Source organism: Corvus cornix, chromosome 2 (genome assembly GCF_000738735.6).
Source record: "Corvus cornix cornix isolate S_Up_H32 chromosome 2, ASM73873v5, whole genome shotgun sequence".
NCBI classification, from domain to species: domain Eukaryota; kingdom Metazoa; phylum Chordata; class Aves; order Passeriformes; family Corvidae; genus Corvus; species Corvus cornix.
The window spans coordinates 98,745,463-98,765,134 of NC_046333.1; the positions used below are offsets into that span (position 1 = coordinate 98,745,463).

Consider the following 19,672-nt stretch of genomic DNA (forward strand, 5'->3'; position numbering starts at 1 on the left):
AAATTATACCTTTAAATTGAATAACTAGATTATGTATCAGAGCAGATTTTCTAGCTTATAATGAAAAATCTTCATACTGTTAAAAGTATTTGTTCCTTGCTTTATTTACCTAATGTATGTTATTAATAAACAGGTAACAAAATAAGTTAATGAAAACTTTAAAAAAGTAGGTCTTTCTTTTTTTTTCTTTTTTTTTTTAATGTAAAGGTATGGTTTCCTTAACTGCTTATAAGAGACTCCTCTCTTCACTATTTATTTACTTTACAAATGCACCCTGGTAAGTTTCCTCAAATATAAGCATTAAAATCTGACTTCATTCTGGTTTTCCGTTGCCATACAGTGGATGATTTCATTGCAGGGTGTTTCTGCTTTACCTTGCCTTATGTGGAAAATTAACTCTAAAACCAAACCCAGAAGTTTAACACAAGTCAAATTCTAGCAAAGAGCATCCTCTTAAATTAAATATCAAAGCTTCTTTTTATCTCATGTTTGGAGGAATTAAACCTCCTCCAAAACCATGGAAAAGGTGAGTTCACTGCACTATTAATTTTAATGTATGCAAAGAATAATTATGAATTAAAGCGATTAAAGGAACCTAAATCCTAAAGAGAGTTTTGGAGCATTTCGTGAAGTGCCATCCTGAAAATCATTTGGCAAACAGATTCAAGTGTGAATCACAGAATGCTGTCCTTTACATCATTATGCTGACAAGTGGTTCTTCAGTACTGAGTGGTATCCTGCAGAGCCAAAAATGTTCCAGTAGGATTTTCCCAGTGAATCAAACATCTTGTAATTGGATTTGCTATTTGCCTACAATAAAAAGCAAATGCCAGAAGGCAAGAACTTCTGTATTTACTGTGTACATGTGTTAGGCTTTTTAATCAGCAAAATATTTATGCTAAAATACATGGGTTTAGTCATAATTTTCTATAGTGCAAATTATCTTAAAAATAAATAATAGTCCCAGTCAAGGAAAGCTACAATTAAAACTAAATGTTTGCTTATTTTTAGTGTAAAGAGTGCAGTGTACCACAACTACTGGCACAACTGAATCTTTTAGCATCTCATCGTCTGTTTACCAAATCGATTTTTACATCAGAATAAAATTGCTGAAGCTATTGAATGAATGCAAAAAATGAGCATAATTTTTCATAAAGTTAAGTTCTAAGGTAAGCATTTCAATTTTTCTTTAGATAGGAAGCACCTGGAATGAAGTAGCATATAGCATGGCAGAAAGTCTGTGAAAAAGAACAAAATATAATCATTCATTTACCAGTGTTTAGACAAGAGACACAGATATTCCTCCTACTTCATTTTTCCTCCCTACAAAGAAGTGAAGTAGGTATGTCTGTGTGTCTTGTCTATGAAAGTATTCACCAAATAACTTCGTGCTTCAGTTAATAACATATGAAAAAGCTATGCTTCCAGAAGAAGACAAGATGCTTTATCAACCAAGGAACAATCCCAAAGGTTTAATTGCCTCTGGAGAAATCCACCGCAGCTCTGTGTGTGTGTCAGTGTGATGATTTTGGTGATACCTGCTGGTCTCTTTGGGGGATGCCAGTAGACTTCAAATAAAACAATTACTTTATTACTTTCTGATGTTGCAGATTTAATTTTAATATTATCTTAAAAAAACAGTAATGCAAACATAGAGGAAGTTTACAGAAACATTGGCTTGCCTTTGGTTCAATCCCTATGCAGTGTTCACCTTAACCAAAGGTCATCTTTGTAGAGCAAAAGCTGTCTGACAGAGTCCTGCCCAACAGCAGTTTATCCTTACACACACACACTCTATTTTGTTGGTGGGAATGGTGTGGGTGACTTTTGTTTTACCCAGAGACTTTTTAGGTGGATTGGATTATCTTTTTCAGGTTCTTTTTAAAGGATCTCAAAGAAATTACGATGACAAGACTTGGGTCTCCTGCCATGGTCAGGACAGAAATATTTAAGGCTGTGCTTCCAGTTCTATGTTATATGACTGATAACAGTGAGTGAAATAATGATTTCATGTTTCCATAATCATGAGAATCATTCACAGAATCACAGCAGTGAGTGGCAGCAATCCCCTAAGTCAAACATAAGAATGCTGCACCACACAGAAATATTGAGCTGGTCCCAGCTACATATATCTTCAGAAAACTTACAGGTCAGCAATCAGTTAATCAGTTCTCAAAATACTGGTGGATCAGAGTTGAAAAGGGCAAGAGACTGGTTACATCATCTTGTATGCTTGTGGCCATCAGGAAATAAGTATTGTGAAGCCAGTTTTATATGCCAAAGTTCAAATGGAATAAAATACCACCAGTAGTCACTGACTTTTAATTGTTTAAAGAGTTGTTTCTCAATATTGGTTTACTCATGTCTACTGGTGATTAATATAGGGAATTTCCAGCAAGGAAATGAGAGCTACCAATGATACTGCAGAATGAAGTTGTAGAACATACAGTATGGCACCACATCCTTTATACTATTGCCCTTGACCTGTGGGCTGAACAAATAATAGCTCTACCTCCCATTTTCTTTAGTCACTGCAGAAAATCTCATCCTTCACCTTAACCCCCTTTCCCCTCATTTTCAACAAATTTGCTGCCTTTCCCTGGAGCTGCCATAGATTTTTAATGGAAGACATAGGATTTCGAGAAATAAATGTCACAATCTGATACTGCAAAAGATGTTTTGAATATCTAGTATGGACAGAAATCTAGTTACCGCTTGTCATGCTTTCAAGACTCAGGGTTTTGTCGTCCAAAATGTCATCTGGGCTTTTTGTACAATGCAACAGATCTTGTAGTAAAATACGGGGATGTGTTAATATACTGTGTTATTACATAAAACACTATGAATTACATGATTTCTAGTGAGTGTGCTCTACACTGATTAAAATCTACAGCCTTAAAGGTACTGATCAACTAAAAAATTCACTTCTCTAAGCTATTTTGAACATGTATATCTGAGAGATAATTACACTGCTAATTCTATATAATAGTTTGAAGGCCTTCCCTAATGGCACAATGTATTTTTGCAAAATGAAGAAAATAATGTGCCAATTAGAGTGAAGCAAAATTTAAGTACATTCATAACATCTAGTAATTGCTCTCCATGTAAATGAAGTTCTGAGTGACTGGCGGAGACACATGCAGCCATACTGTGTTAATATGCACTACCAGACAACATAATTTGGTCAAATGTCACATCAAGATGTGCACTAAAGAAAACACCTCTCAAGGTTAAGTAGTAGCTTTTAAAGTAGCTAGTAGTGCAGCAGACTAGAAAGACAATTGTTGATATACCTCTAATTAATTGACTGAAGAGAATATTGCATTTAGATGTTAGTTCTGATAACCCCAGTATAATTAAATTCAGAATACTTGTTAGATGTAGCAGTCCAAATTTATTTAAAAAAGAAAAATATGTGAAAGGCCAGAAAGTCAAAATAGAGTAAATTAAAATATTTAGATTCAATAAAAATAATAGCTACACTAGACTAACCATAAGGAAAATAATTCAGTCAGATTAATATAAGCTGAGTGGCTCATGGAAAAGGTGCCTTGAGCTACAGCAGGACGGGTGTCAATTTTATCCAGTCACAAAAAATCAATTAATCTATCAGTAAATCACACAATATGTATGCATGGTAAACAGTAACTGTGATTGCATTTAGTAAAAATTAAGTTCAAACTGCAAACTAAATTCTTGTAAATTTTCATCCTTTCTCTTCACTGCTGCTTTTTTACAAGCTTAGTTAAACATTACTGTCACAATAGTGATTTCCAGCATAGTTGGAGTTAGATATGCCATATTTATTCCTTAGGAGTTAAGTACACCTTCTAATGTCTCCAAAGAAAATGATTAAAATACATGAAGAATGGAAAACTTACTTAAAAAAAAATCTTGGTACCAGTTGAAAAAGACCAAATCACAGATAAAATCAATGAGGAAGATAATGCAGAGCTTTAACACTCCAAACCTGTAAAAATTATTATCCTACTCTATCTGAAATTCAGCAAAGGTAAGAAGTTGCAAGAATAGGATTAAGCCCACTACTTTGCACACACCAGAAGGTTTTATCATTGTTCTTTAAAGACTATAAACCCAAAAACAAACAAGCAAACTCACAAAATATATGCATTAATTAAAATAATTGAGATATATTTTATTATATATCATTAATTCTCTGAGAATTCCAGAAGTAGTATAGTCTAAGTGCCTACCATATTGTGCAAGACCTAAACTAGTCAATAAAAATGAGTCTGTATCTGGTGCTTTCTGGAAAAAAGATAGAGCAATATCACTGTAATACACTAGGATCTTCAGTTTTCAACCACTTTAAATGCAATAAAGACAAATAGCCAGTAGACATAGTACAAATGCACAAGTCTGTAGTGGAGAAATATGAAGGTTTCTATTTCTTTAAACTTTTTATAACATGGTAATCTGTAGGAGTTAGTTACACATACACTTTCTTCTTTGTCCTATTAAGTGAAAGTTAAAGATAGCAACATACAACAGAGATAAATTTCACTACAATCATAATAACACCGATGCATAAAACAGAATATGCAACTGAAGCAACATCATGTTAAGGCTGTTCTTGAGATAAGAAATGTTTCAGAAGCTGCATATTAATGAATTAGTTTAGCTTACATGAATTATTCCTCTTGTTGTTTGCTTGATGCTATTAAATCAAGCAAAGACAACACCAAATTCCACAAAAGGAATGCCTTTTGGTTTGGCTTTTTTTTTTTTCTGCTGAGTACTTTCAAGGACAGAGAGATTTGTTTTTCTCAGGAGTCACTCTTTCAAAATTGTGCTGTAAATAGGATCAAGCACATGTAGGAGAAGGTCATAATGGTCTCAATCTTAGGAGTGTCTACCACATCCTTTTTTACCATATTTCACTGGTTTGCTACCTCCTAACTAAAGGCTTTACTTATATTAAACTATGGAACTTTTGTTACAAAATTAAGCTGGTTGTTCCTTATTCTTCTAACTAACAGAACTGGAGCAGAATTTTTCATCACCTGCACTGTAATCTGCTGTTTGGAATTTTTTGTTAATGCTTTGGAAAGCTGTTGTTTGTCTCCACCTTTAGTCTTTTATTTTCTCCACCAACAAATATGTAACTTCACTGTATCCCAGAAGCAGTATTTTTTAGACCTCTGCTTCTTTCTATTGTTTTTCTTGCAATGCTAGGCAGTAGCATGTATTATATTATAATGTAATTACATGGTCATAATTAAAAAAAAAAAAAAAATTAAAACAAATCAGAACCAAGTCAGACTACCAGAACACCTAAAATAACATCCAGTTTCAAATGGATACAGGATGTCACTTGGTGAACATTCCAAAACAAACTTAATAAAGGACTCACCAACTTTGTTCTGAGAAGGTAAATCTGGTTTTAGCTATAGGAAACTCATGGTTTTCATTGGGTATGAAAGGAAGATCCTCCTCTAAAAGCCTGAAAATGTGTCACCCACTTATTACAACTGCAACGGATATTCTCATTACTCTGTTCTAAGTATCAGTCTTTATTATTGCAATCCACTGTATGTGAGAGAGTGGAGACCTACTTCCCAAAGCACAAGAACAGAACAATGGTTCCCATCTCTTTGTTCCCCGTGGGAAATTTTTAGTGATAGGTCATTTGCTCATCTCTGAAAATATATTTGTTTTTTCAATGAGAAACAATTCAATTAAAAAATTATCTATTTGTGCATATTACTACAGCGCCCAAAAGCTCAGCGCTTTTAACCCTCCCTTCTATAGCATACTATAATTACAACACAGAGTACAAGGTCATTTCATTTACAAAGACCATAACAAATGAGTGTAAAACAAGAGACAACTGACAGACAGGGAAAGACAGGAAAGTACAAGGGAATAATGAAGCAATACCAGACTCAGTGACAGGCAGCGGTCTCAGCACAGAATCATCTTAAACACTGTGAGTCCTTTTTTATTTCTTTTTCCTTTAAGTAGGTAATACTGAAATTTAGATTTTTAAAGAAAAGCCTAGAAAATGGTAAGAGAATAAGAAATTATTTTCTGGATATTTTATGAGAATTGCTTCTGAGACTGAGCTACAGTCAGTGGAAGAGAAAGAAGGTGATTGTTTCCCAAGAGAACAATTGGATTATAAAAAATGGCAACATGTGCTGGCCAGGGGCTGGAGGCAGTGTCTCAATGCCAAATGAGTAGGAAGATGTTGGAAGCAAATAGGCTTTGAAAGGTCCTGAAAGTAAAGTCAAATTGAGAATGTTTGATATAGCAGAGGAGAGAAAAACAGAGATACATATAGATCTCAATTCCATTAAATAGCTTTGTTTTTTAAAGGAATTTGTCTACAATCTGTATTTTCAAGCTAAAGTCTTTTTACACTAACTGTGTGTGCAACATATCAGAACCTAAAAATGTTTACTTGCCCCAGTTTGTCCGAGACATGATGCTTGGGTCCATGTAACACAGGGTATTAACATAAATTAATAAAAAGGAGACACCAAAATGCTCCAAAATATTAATTGCACACTTTATGCTGCTCATATGCAGCTGCTGAGCACATTGCAGTAAGACGGCCGACAGCAGACCAGCATAGTCATATTCTGCACCCACACGGTGTTGCTGTCTATACACAGTGTCTTCAGATGAGTTTGAAAATGACTGTTTGACATTCACTCTGCATGAAATATTGCCCCACAAACCTGAGACATTTCGTTGAATAAGGTGAACGCTGCCAGAACAAGCACCCAAAACAACAAAAGCCTAGCCAGAAGTATTTGCTATGGCCTGGACCGAACCCCTGTCTCCACATATAAACAGTGATTGAAATACACTTTTCTATGATTCCTCAGAAAGGTCTCCTTGACTCTTCAGCTTTTGTTGTTTGAGTTGTCTGTCCTTTGGTATGTGCTGCAATAAAATGAATGTTCCTTTTCAAGGTTACTTTGTCTGCAGATTACTGTTTAGCATTAAGTACACCCGTTGCATAGAGACTCTCCAAGGTCTTTAGGCCTTTTAAACCTCATTCAAGCGTTATTTCAGAGCCAAGTTGAGCTTTGTTGGCCTTTTCTTCCATGTCACAAATATTATTCTTGCAGTTATAGGAAAATAAGCAGTTTTCTACAGGAGACTGAAACAAGAGGGCACCAAGTCACATTCCCTCTATTCAAATCTCATCTTGCACTGTTACAGTTTACAGTCAAAAAACACAAAATGTGAAGAAATTGGAATGCACATTTTAATCTCTGTGGTTCTATTTGACTTTACTATTAGAACTCCTTTCTCTCTCTCTCTCCCTCCCTCTCTCTCTCCCCCTCTCTGCAGATTACATTTTAACAAACTGTTGTCGAACACCATGTAAAGTTGCTGGAAGGAAATAAATAGTTTTCTGTATTATCTGTCTGTCTTTTTAAGCAATTATGGCATTTCCCTTGAGATAAGGATGGGTATTTATATTGTTAATACTTAAATTGTGAATTTAAAATGCATAGATTCATATTTTATGCTGGACAGCTAAAAGACTTATGTATTTTTCTGGTCTGAGGGAAATGCATCCAAATATTTTTTCCAGTGTGTTTTTCAAACTGGCTAGCATGTCAGAAATTCATAAACCAGACAGCTCCTTCATAGGAAAAGGTACTCTTCAATGATAAAGCATTAAATGGTATGGCTAATGCCATTACCAAATGGGGGTTTAAGACTCGAAATGTTTACGGTAGGTATTTTCAAAATTTTTCTTTTTGTCTATAGAAGATAGTTATTCTTAACTGAGCATAGCATTATATTTAAAATTCAGTTTCCTTCATTGTGCCAAAAATCACTGAAAAGTCAGTAATAGCTTATAGTTTGTGAAAAGCCTTCATTTTCTGAAAGTATACATAGTGGAAATGAAACTAGCTACAGAAACCCACAGGTTTCAAGATATATTTCCCCTTTGTCAGTTTAATTGGAGACAATAATGTCAGAAGCAGTAAAATCTGTTAAGACAACTTCTATTCACAGAATCACAGAATCACAGAACCAGAATATGCTGAGATAGAAGGGACCCACAAGAATCAGAGTCCAAATTTTAGCCCTGCACAGGACCATCCCCAAGACTCCCACCATGTATCCAAGAACACTGTCCAAATGCTTCTTGAACTCTGTCTACAGGCTTGGTGCTGTGATCATTTCCCCGGGGAGCAAACACTCTGTGTGTGAAAAGCTTTTCCTAATATCCAACTCAAGCCTCCCCTGACACAACTTCAGGCCATTTCCTCAGGTCCTGTCACTGGTCACCAGAAAGGAGAGATCAGTGTCTGCCCCTGCTCTTCCCCTCCGGAGGAAGCTGTAGACTGCAGTGAAGTCTCCCCTCAGTCTCCTCCAGGCTGAACAGACCAAGTGACCTCAGCCACTCCTCATGTGGCTCCCTCTCAAGGCCCTTCACCATCCTCGTGGCCCTCCTTTGAATGCTCTATAACAGCTTAGTATCTTTCCTATATACCCACCCAAACCTGTCCCCAGCACTCGAGGTGAGGCTGCCCCAGTGCAGAGCAGAGCAGGACAATCCCCTCCCTTGCCCGACTTACGATGTTGTGCTGATGCCCCCAGGACACACTTGGCTCTCCTGGCTGCCACAGCACTGCTGACTGATGTTCAGCTTGCTCTCGACCAGGATCCCCAGGTCCCTTTCTGTGGCACTGCTTTCCAGCCTCTCATTCCCCAGTGTGTACATCCAGTGTTGCCCCGTTCCAGGTGCAGAATCAGGCACTTGCCCTTGTTAAACTTTTTACAGTTGGATATTGCCTAGCCCTCTAACTTTTTGAGGTTTCTCTGCAGAGCCTCCCTGCCTTCAAAGGCTCCTCAAAGTTTTGTATATCTGCATATTTGCTTAATATCCCTTCCAGTCCTGCATGAAAGTCATAAAGATGTTTAAGAATACATTTAGGAATACCACTAGTGACAGGTTCCCGGTTTGATGTCACCCCGTATCCCTTTGTGCCCAGCCTGTGAGCAAATTGCTCACCCAACTCATGATGTGTTTATCCAGCTGTGTATCAAAAATTTTGTCTAGAAGGGTACTGTGAGAGAAAGTATTGAAAGCTTTGCTGAAATCCAAAAAGGTTACATCAACAGGCTTCCATTCATTAACTAGGTGAGATACCATGTCATAAAAGGCAGTCAGATTTGATAAGCAGTACTTTCTTCTCATGAAGCCATACTGGTTTTGACCAATTACTGTGATGTCCTCCAGGCGTTTCTCACTACCTCCCAAAACAACATTTTCGATAACTTTACGAGGCACTGAAATGAGACTGACAAGCCTGTAGTCTCTGGAGTTCTCATTCTTGCCCTTCTTGAAAAATGGGACAACATTCACCAGCTGCCACTCAGCTGGAACCTGTCTGGATTCCCAAGACCACTCAAACATCATTGAGAGAGGTTTTGCAATGACATCAGCAACTCTTTGAGGATTCTCAGATGAATCCCATCAAGCCCTATAGATTTGTATAGATCCAGCTGGAGCAGCGGATCCTGTAAAATTTCAGTCAACTGGGAGTTGATCATTATCTCAGTCATGAGCCTCCAGTTCAGGGCTCTGGGAACCCCCTGGCGCATCATGCATGTCAAAGGCAAAGGCAAAGGGTGTGTTAAACACCTCTGCCTAGTTCATGTCTCTGTTTGCCTGGGAAGGAGAAAGTTGTAAATTTTTGGTGCTTCTTCATGGGACCCTATCACTTTTGGCATTTTTGCAGGCATTTTGCTGAGCTGGGAAAGTGCGTAAGAAGAGGTTAAAAAAATATCTGCACCACTCCGTTTCAACTGCCAGACATCAGGGCTACTAAGGCTAGATATTCACCCTTCAGGCAGTTCTGTGACTGCAGCTCAAAATGAGCCCTGTCTAAGCAGAAACATACAATTATTCCAATGAAATTATTCCTAGGCTACACAATACAATTACTCAGCCTAATTTAAAAGATTAATTAATTGAAGGATTATTTTCCCCTTTTTTTTGCATAAAAAGTCCCTGTGTAGGGTATTCATAAAGAAAAGTTAAGCATTTGACTTTCGTGTTAGAGACTCTGAAAGAATGTCTATTTTAATCAGAAGCAGACTTTGTTTCAGCTCTTTACTTTTGGGGACAGGAGGAGGTATTTAACACTGCAAATCAGCTGTTACATTAACACAGAATCAATACATAAAAGTAGAAAGACAGAAGTGATGTTTTGTCAAATTTTTCTTCTTTTTTGTGTGTTTCACAGATTAAGATTTATTGAAAGAAGGGTTCAGCATGAATTTTTCTGCATTTCTACGTCTCATGGTGATATTGGTTCAACTCTGGCCTTGCTCTCTCAGCCTGCAAAACTCCAGCGCTCAAAACACAGTTCAGTCTTTCACAGCAGTTCGAAGAGTGAAACGTGGCTGGCTGTGGGAGCCTCTTTTTGTGACTGAGGAACAGAATTCACTGGATCCTCTGTACATTGGACAGGTATGAATAGTCACAATTCAAGGACAGTACAAGGTTAGATTAAACATGCTGATTAGCAGCTCCTACCCTGACTTGGAAGACCAAACATCTCCAGCGACATGGAAATAGCAACAAATGTAGAAAGAAGAGATCAGGAAGACGTAATTAGGCAGTACTGTATCTCTCCTTTCCTATGACCTTGCTCAAGGTCAGAGAAGTCCAAGAACTGTAGGCCATGGCAGTACCAAGGACCTTCCTTCACTGAAGACTGCTGTCAAGGAAACTTCACATGCATGCTGTTACTAAAACTAGTTCCATACACAGCAGATTAAAGTATAAAGCTGAAAAGTTCCTTTCTTTCTTCTGAATGGAATTTAAGGACTCATTTATCAACATCTGGCAATTTGCTTGTACTATTTTTGGCACTGCATCAAAGCAGCCATACTGAGTGTAGTGTAGTTTACAAACAGTATTTAGCATGATTTTCTATTACACTAAGTAGCAGCTGATTTACCCCTCATTAATTTTTAATGAAGCTGATTAATACTAAATCCTTTTACCACTGAGAAACTACAGGAATCTGCATGGTTCATTAGATTAACGTAGGTTTAGCACAACGAGCAATTATTTTTCACCCTCCTTTAAAAATGTGCTTTAAGATAATTGTCTTAATGAGGGTTTATCTGCCCCCTTCTCTCTCTGCTTATCATTATTATTATATTTATTACTGTTATTTATTTTTGTATGCTAGAAGTAATTTTAATCTTGAGATCTAGTTTTTCTTTTCTTTAAGGCCCTTTTTAGATGAATGAACCAAAATAAGTTTAACTGCTAATTAACTAGCACTAAAATTTAATTGGGCCCAAAGGGTGAAGTGCTCAAAATTCATTAATTACTTTTTCACAGCCCTTTCCAAGTAACTACTATGGAAGTGTGATGTCTCACTTCTGAAAGAACAAGTGAAGACATACTATTTTTTAAAAAATTAATATTACTTTTGCAACACCTTAAAAACAGTTTCCTGCAAAGAAACTTCATAAATGTCATGCATTTTCATGATCTCACCTTTTTATTTCTCACAGGTTAACTGGGGATTTTATTGAAGAATACTGTTAATATATTGCAGTGTAACCATTGTCTAATCAGACATATTTAATTGTGTCTTTTTATTGAGTAGAATATGCGCTGCTTTCAGCAAATGAAGTGGTAGTCTATGATCAACACAGGAATTTTTAGTAATTAAGGCCATGAAGAAAACTGCATCAACAAAAATACAAAGGTAGACAGTCTCTGTTTTTAAATCACTATTCTATATCAAAATCTTTTTACAGTGAGAACTAAATTTTCAAATTTCATTTAACATAGACTCATTACTCCTTTTCCATTATCAAGATTAAGAAAAATAGATGTGTCTATCAGCACTGCAATTGCAGATACACGAGGATGAGTACAAAAATTCTTGTTCCCAGTTCTCATTTACAGTGGTAAGACCATTTATTTTGTGCCCAGCCTAAAAAACCAAGTAAACTGAATACCTTTGCTATTCCTTCTCAGCAAATGTCATCTGTAAGAGACCTGTCATTTAACATGTTCAAGGTCATGAAATATTTGTAGATAAATTTTGATTCTGAGTGAAATTGCTAAACACTGGTTATGTCTTAGTAGCCAGTCCAAGGCATGCTCCCAAACCCTAAGGGTTTGATGCATTCTGTGGTCACATCTGAGCCCTATTTTAGTCTAAAGAAGTAGATATAAATCACCTCTCCTATGTGCTGGGTTTCGTGATAAGGAAACCATGATCTATGGATAAGAAAGAATCTGTGTTGCCCCTTAGCGAGCTGCCATATTTGGATGGTGTTAAAATGAGTTTGACCAGACCACTTATAAAGGGGGCAACATGGTCCATGTGTAGCACACAATAACTTATGTTGAAAATATTTAAGTTGTTTGTATTTCGAATGGTTCTAAACTCCGTTAGACTTGAAAATTCTGTCTTTTGTACTGGCAAGGATAATTAACTCTGAATATTTTAGGCCTAAATACCTTTAGAGAACTCAGAGCAGGAACTGAAAACCGTTCCTCACAGTGTCCCTGTCACATTCTGAATAAATTATCCGTCTGATGCACGCAGACAATTATGCATTATGAAAATCTTACAAGACATAGGTATTCTTCCAAAGAAAAGTTAAAACTATTTTTGCAACTTCAGAAGTTATTACAAAATTTTTGAGTAGATCCAATAGGTAAATGGGCCCTATATACCCCATAGTTACTTCTTTCCTTTTCTATGGCCTCGTAACCTGTAGTGACCTTTAGGGACAATAACCATAAGCAAAAGAGTGAGATAATTAAAGTCAACAGTTAGGCATATTTTTTGCATTTTAAATATGTTGCTTCATAAGAGAAGCGAGCTGAATAGTATATTTTTTTAACTTTAGATCTTTGAATTAGTATCCAGGCTCTTAGACAGTTTGTTCTAAAACCAAAATAAGTGAAGAAAAAATAGAGAATTAATGATATAGAAATTACCGTTCCTATAAAATTCAACTGTGGATACTTGACATATTAGAAAATTTAGTTATTGCTCTTAAAATATTGGTCTATTATATATTTGGATGCTCTACGACAGCTTAATATCTTTCCTATATTGTGGCACCCAAACCTGTTCCCAGCACTCGAGGTGAGGCTAACATTAACAAAACTGTTTTGTTGTCATGAACAAATGCAGCTGGACCAAAACTGTCTCCAAGGCTCAGTTTCATCAAAGGAATCATCACCATAAAGTTCATCTTAGCAATACAACAGAGGATGTAGATCATCCTGGAAGGAAATGGAAAATGTCTATCAATTTATTTCAGAATAAATAATACAGACTTACACCACAGAATGTCTTTCCACCTGTTTAATATTTCAACAGATACAGAACATCACTATTGCACACATTTACACTTAGCATTGCTGAGTACAAAAAAAATATAAACCTTAAAACGTACATGTCATCTGCAATAATAAAAAATTTAGATAATATTTAATGACCTATGCATAGTTTTCAGCAGAATTATAGGGGAGCTGATAAAGCAATGAACTAAAGTAGGCATTCCCTTCACTTCAAAGTAGCTGAAGCATCTCTTTTCAGGTTTATCATGCTTTTATAAGTCTGTTATATCAATAGTTTAAAATTACATATTTTAAATATTTTAAAATTAAAATGGTTGGCTGAAAATGTGACAGTACCTTCTTTCAAATACTAGTATCCAAGAAGACTGATTAGTGACAGGGCTCACTGCAGAATCAAAACAAAGCATAAAAGGAACATTTCAGAACTTTATTCCTCCCAAAGTATGACTTATTTTTGTCTTTTGTACTTTCAGCTGAAATCGGATTTAGACAAGCAGGATGGCAACTTAAAATACATTTTGATTGGGGAGGGAGCTGGAAACATTTTTTACATCAATGAATATAATGGCAAAATTTATGTAACACAAAAGCTGGATCGAGAAAAGAAACCTTTCTACACTCTAAGAGCACAAGCAATTAACAGGAGCACTCAGCTTCCTGTTGAACCTGAATCAGAATTTATCATCAAGGTTCGAGATGTCAATGACAACGCACCACAGTTCTTGAATGGACCTTATGCGGCCAGTGTTCCAGAGATGTCACCTGAAGGTATGATATGTTGTGAACCAAACTCTATTTCCTAATTTTTTCTAGATAGCTGTGTTGATATAAAATCTTAATAGCATATTTTACATGCTGCCTCTCAGTAAGAAGGAAGCAAATTGTTTTACAGCTCTGGAAATTTGCAAAGGCAAATTCTTAACTTGAAGGTTGTAAATACCTCTACTTAGCATTCTTGTTTTTAAATATTTAAGTACCTACATCTATCTAAGTCCTTTTACAGATTCTGGATACACACTTGGATTGACTATAGACATTTGTCTTTCCCATCAGTGATTCAGCCTTGAAACCTGCACTTGTTTAAAAATATAACATTCCCAGTCAAAATAGGTAGAGTACTAGAGCCAGTTGCAAAGAAAATGTGATGGCCACCCTCACTTTCTGCATGTTGCCTACCTATTTACACTGCCAAGCCTCTTTCCTATCAGTCAGCTTCTCTTTGTTTGGATAAGATTGTGTGCAGTAAAGGACTGCCTTCTGATTTCCTAAGTAGATGAACTGTAATTTTCCAGTCAAGAGGAAAAACTTCATCCCTGTACCTCTTCTTTCACACTTTCACGTGACCAGAAGATCTGCACTAAGATCTGTCATGTGTCTGGAAACTTAATATAACAAATGCAAAGCAAAGTCAATATCTGACAAATATAGGTGTATATATGCATCTTTGTGTACATACACATATGCATTCATAATATGTGTACATATATGTTTAAAGCCTTCAAAAACCCCTAAGTGTGAATACAGCTGATGTAAAAAGGCATGTTATAGATATCTCCAACTAACTATCTTCAAAATCAAAGGAAAACTGGATTCTTCAAATCTTACAGAAAGGATCCCAGTAATCCTTTAAATTTATATGCCTACCTCTTTTGGTTATTTCCTTTGCAATTGATATTGAAAAGAAATTCAAATATTGTGTTGCTTTAAATGGTATGAATCAATGAGGTCATTAATGTAATAGCATCAGTGATCATAAAGAATTTTAAAAACTATGTTTCATTAAGCATTATCTGCTCAACTTTTAGAGCAGGATATGTGAATATTTGACAGAAAGCCATAACCTTTATCTTCTTATACCAGCCAGGATAGCAGTTGAAAGGAAAGGATATTCATGCCTGGTGTTTAATCCAAAGTGGGGTTAGCATCCTGATTTCTGCCAGGAAGCAGCAGCTCACCATCACTACCAGCGACAGCTACAAAAAACATGCATTTGATCAGTTTATTTGCTAGTGACCCTGCTTATACCACCTTCTACCAGGGAAATTACTTCTGATTGTTTCTTCACTGCCACTTTCTTCTGTGTAGACAGACTTAATTCTGCATCTGACCTCTTGGTCAAATAACTTTTTCTAACATAATCAGTTGCTTGTTCAGAGGGTTTTCTAGCTTTTGTATCTTGCTCATTTACTCAGGCTTGGGGACAAGAAAATAGGTGTCTTGTCAAGGACCTCTGCATTTTTATTTCTTTTGTGCTCATAGTAAAAATGAGGACAGTTCATTGTCTAGAATTATCTGGGAGTGCACAAATTTAGGACTTTGGTAAGTCCTTCCTTTTTTTTTTTTTTTCCCTGTGGTAAAGCATGGTTTATAGGCCACTTAGTCTCTTTTAAAAATGTTTTTAAATTACTGATTATTTATTATGTCTTCATTTATACTCACAGAGACTTGTAACCATTCACACAAGTCTATGAACAACTGAATTTCTTCCATTTTATCTTTCTGTCTTTATGATGGCTATATGAAAAAAAATTAAAGAAATATAGTCAGGTAGGGTGGTACTTAAGGCCAAAATCAACAGTAATCTTTTCCCATATACCTGTTTCTCACCTGAAACCGTCAACAACCAGTTGACAAATGAGAAATTTCACTCTATACTGCCTTGACTTTGCTATAAAGAGATACACTAAAAATGAAAGGCTCAGTTGTCTTTGTCCACTCTCTTGTGTCATCTATTATATATTTACATTCCTAAAATACGGTAACATGTCAGCATAAGATTAATTAAGCTTCAGAAAATGTAATTTACTTTGTGATATTCCTGTAATATTATAAAAGAAAGCTATTCCAGTGAAATACAGAAACATATGAAATGAAAATAAAAGTTAAAAAATCAGAAGTAACACCATGTCTCATTTGTCAGAATGGTTGAAAAATGAAGCAAGACCCCTGTTTGCCTTCTCTCTCAGACACAGACTTCCTGAAATAGTAAACTCACAGATTTATGACCATCCAGTGTATGATACATGAATCCAGGTCATACAGGATCTTAAAATATTTTCTGCATTACTGCTTCTACACTTGACTCTCTATCACTAATACCATAGCTATTCCAGAGATCATTCTTTCACCTACTTCTTACATGGAGACACTACTGGAATACTAATGTGTATATCTGGAATAAACAATGCAAGCGGAGTGTATACCTTGATAGTTGTCAGCTCCAAAACATGAAATAACTGAGCCACACACCATGAGTACTTCTTGGTGCTCACTTACCCTGCTTCTCAAAAGGTAGGAACTGCACTACTGAGGTGAAAACTGTTTCAGTGTGCATTCTAAACCAACATTACCAGGAAATTTATAAACTCATAGCAGAGAAAAAGAGTGACCCACCGAAATTCGCAGTATTGATATCATAGTGGTTGCAACGAGTGCTTTTCTCCCAGTAAACTAAAACATACTCTTGCATATTAAGGGATGACGAACAGAATTCTTTTAAGTGATATAGTGCAATAGAGAGGCTTTCCCTTTGCTCTGTTTCTCTAGCTTCTGTTCAGCTCACTGATGCTCAATCTCCTAATAACTTCATCACCAAAAACACTCTTAGGAAGTGTGGTCAGTACTTGGGAAAGCAGGTCACTGCTAGTGCACATTTTGTCTGGAACTAAGAAAGCAAGTAGGGAATAATTCAGAGCTGGTCACTTGCTTCAGAGAACCACAGCAAAAAGAGAAAATAGGCCCAAATAACTTTGCCTGAAGTTAGTTACAAGTATGAATATAAATACTAATGTGCCAACAAATTAGAATACATTTTAATTCTTTATTAGCTCTCTTTTATCTTCAGCACTAAATTTTATTAGGGTTTTATATGCTAGTATCACAGTAAATGAAAAGCATGTCAGCAAATGGACTCTTTTCTGAGAACACAGGACTCCGCTTTACCCTCAGGCATTTGGTACGATTTTACACTAAGTGTCTTCCTTATAGCTGTTAAACTTGTACAAATGCAGTATATCTGATGGAGTGGTTAGGAGCCAGATGCAATAATCTATCAGTACTTAATGTCTTTATAGATCTCAAGCTCTAGTTAGAAAAATGAATAGCTATTTGCCATATGAGGGCCCCATAGTATACCTAATGGGCTGCAGCTTTTAAATGGCACTACTATGTTTTGTGCAAGAAGGGTAAAACCAAGGCAGAGATACAAAGCAGCAGTTTACCTTAAAAAAAGCTAATCAAAAAGTTCAGTTGACATTTATATCACATGATGCTTGCAAGATCAGGACTAGGACTTTGGGGTTTCTTAATTTTTGGGGATGTGTGCAGTTATATATTAATTTAATGTTTTAAAATATATCATTTGTATCTGTTAAATTATTCTTCTCACAGTCATGTAGTTACAAATAATGTTTTTTTGAGAGTTTTTTAGTACAGAATATTAACACTGCAATTTCTGTCACTCAACTACAAATGTTAGGTAAATATGATTCCATTCTGAAAATGGTTTGAATTGGGTTTTGGGGTTTTTTTTGTGGTTTTTGCTTTTTTTGTTGTTGTTGTTCTCTTTTTTTTTTGGGGGGGGGGTTTTGTTAGGGTTTTGTTTCAGGTGTTTTTTAGTTCATTTTGGTGGATCGTTTTTTCTGATGCCTAAATTTATAAAGAAATACAGATTTCATGGAAGTGAAAAATTAAAAACTGAGAAAGTATTCTAAAGCCAGGGTAATATTTTTCTTCTGCTTACTACATAGCCCATACTTAACATAGAGGTTCATGTAGTTATCACAAAATCTTTTTTCTAAAAAAATGTTAGAAATGATAGACTGCTCTCTACATGGTCTCCTGTCACCCCAATTTAGAAATAAATAGTCTTCTTCTTGAGAGTGCAGGATATCTTTTATTTCTTCCCTCCAGGTCAGCTCCCTCTTTACTACATTCCTTTTGACTATTCATCTTTCCATTAATTACATCCACCAGCTGCATCCCACTGACTCCAACTGGACAAGGCCCTTACTTCTGCATTCTGAAATACTCTAGAAGAGTTAACAGACAAGAATAAAAGTGTTCTTGGGTCCCAGACAAGAAGGAAATGCTGGATTAGGTTCAACATTTCTTTATAATGCTTAGAAACTGTGCGGAAAATAAATCTACCCTTAAATGTGTGAGATGCGCAAAAGCTGTAATGATAACTTTGAAGTCCTATATATGTTGGATTTTATTCCTGATTTACTAAATATGATGCTGTAAATAAGTCCATTTCTAAACATGATTGTGGACACATGAGTTTGTTTAGTAGAAAATGGCATTCATGGCAGAGTAAACCTGTTGGATCATCTGTAGTTCTTGATCCCTTCCTAACTAGCAATTTTTTTTCAAAGCAACTCTGTTCTAGTCATGCTAAATTTTCTTAGAGGAAGAAATTTTCTGTGATTGTGAGAGCAATTTTCATAGATCACAGCTGATATGAAGTTAACAGTTGTATAGCTGAAGATTCCATTTACTCTTCAGTCTTATTAAAGAAATCTGTTATCTCTGAGGCATATATATGTGCCCTGATTAAATATGAATCTTCAATTTTATCTTTAACATTTCTCCATAGCAATAAGATCTGTATATATATGTTTATGCATCTATACACATATCTAAAACACACATAAACATCAGATATTTGATATTGTAGGTGGGTTTCGAAGGACATATAGGTCCAAAATTTGGTGGGAATTAGTAACAGTTTAGTTTACTCTCTGCCTGAGAGAAGATAACATGCATTATGGAATCACTTCAAGTGCTGCTGAATAAATTGAGAGAAAATGCAAAAAAAAATTTATTGAAATAAATTTAATATTTAATTTAGCATATCCTTATATGAGAAAGCCTTTTTCATTTCTATTTGAAAATAAAACTATTTAACTGCTAGAAAACCCAGCAATTATTGTAATTTGGGTTTTTTGGGACAAATATCAACTTTGCTTTTGTCATCAAAAAGTGTATTTCTGGTTGTCATGGGTTAGCAAAGCATAGTCTCGGAAGTGATGTTCTTGCAAAGGGGTTCTTACAGCTCCTCTGTGACCTGACAGAGCCTATCAGCTGGCCAGTTTGAATATGGACAATTTTTTAAGCCACTTAAAATTCTGACCGCTTCTGTGATCCACACTTAAGAACAGACAAACCCCAGGCAGAGCCTCTCTCTCTCGTTTCCAGCGCTGGGACAGGTGGCTGCGGGCCCTGTGCGGGGGCCAGCGGGCCCAGCCCAGGCCCTGCTCGGGCCAGGCCGGGCCGGGCCACGGCCATCCTGGAGCCGATGGGCCCTGTTCCACCCATGGAATG

At 36.2% G+C, this 19,672-nt stretch overlaps 1 protein-coding gene across 6 annotated transcripts in view; it reads left to right on the forward strand.

The window, feature by feature from the left end:
* CDH19 (cadherin 19) overlaps positions 1–19,672 on the forward strand; it is a 116,943-nt gene that overhangs the window by 65,655 nt on the left and 31,616 nt on the right. For 4 of the 6 annotated variants that reach the window (XM_020584394.2, XM_020584395.2, XM_019284075.3 and 1 more), the window contains 2 exons: positions 10,245–10,471; positions 13,822–14,116. In XM_020584394.2, the coding sequence (XP_020439983.1) occupies positions 10,274–10,471; positions 13,822–14,116 (493 nt within the window). In that variant the 5' untranslated portion in view covers positions 10,245–10,273. Of the gene's footprint in view, positions 1–1,011; positions 1,170–10,244; positions 10,472–11,627; positions 11,730–13,821; positions 14,117–19,672 lie in introns of those variants that run through there. The other 2 variants (XM_020584396.2, XM_020584398.2) reach the window with 2 other exon arrangements.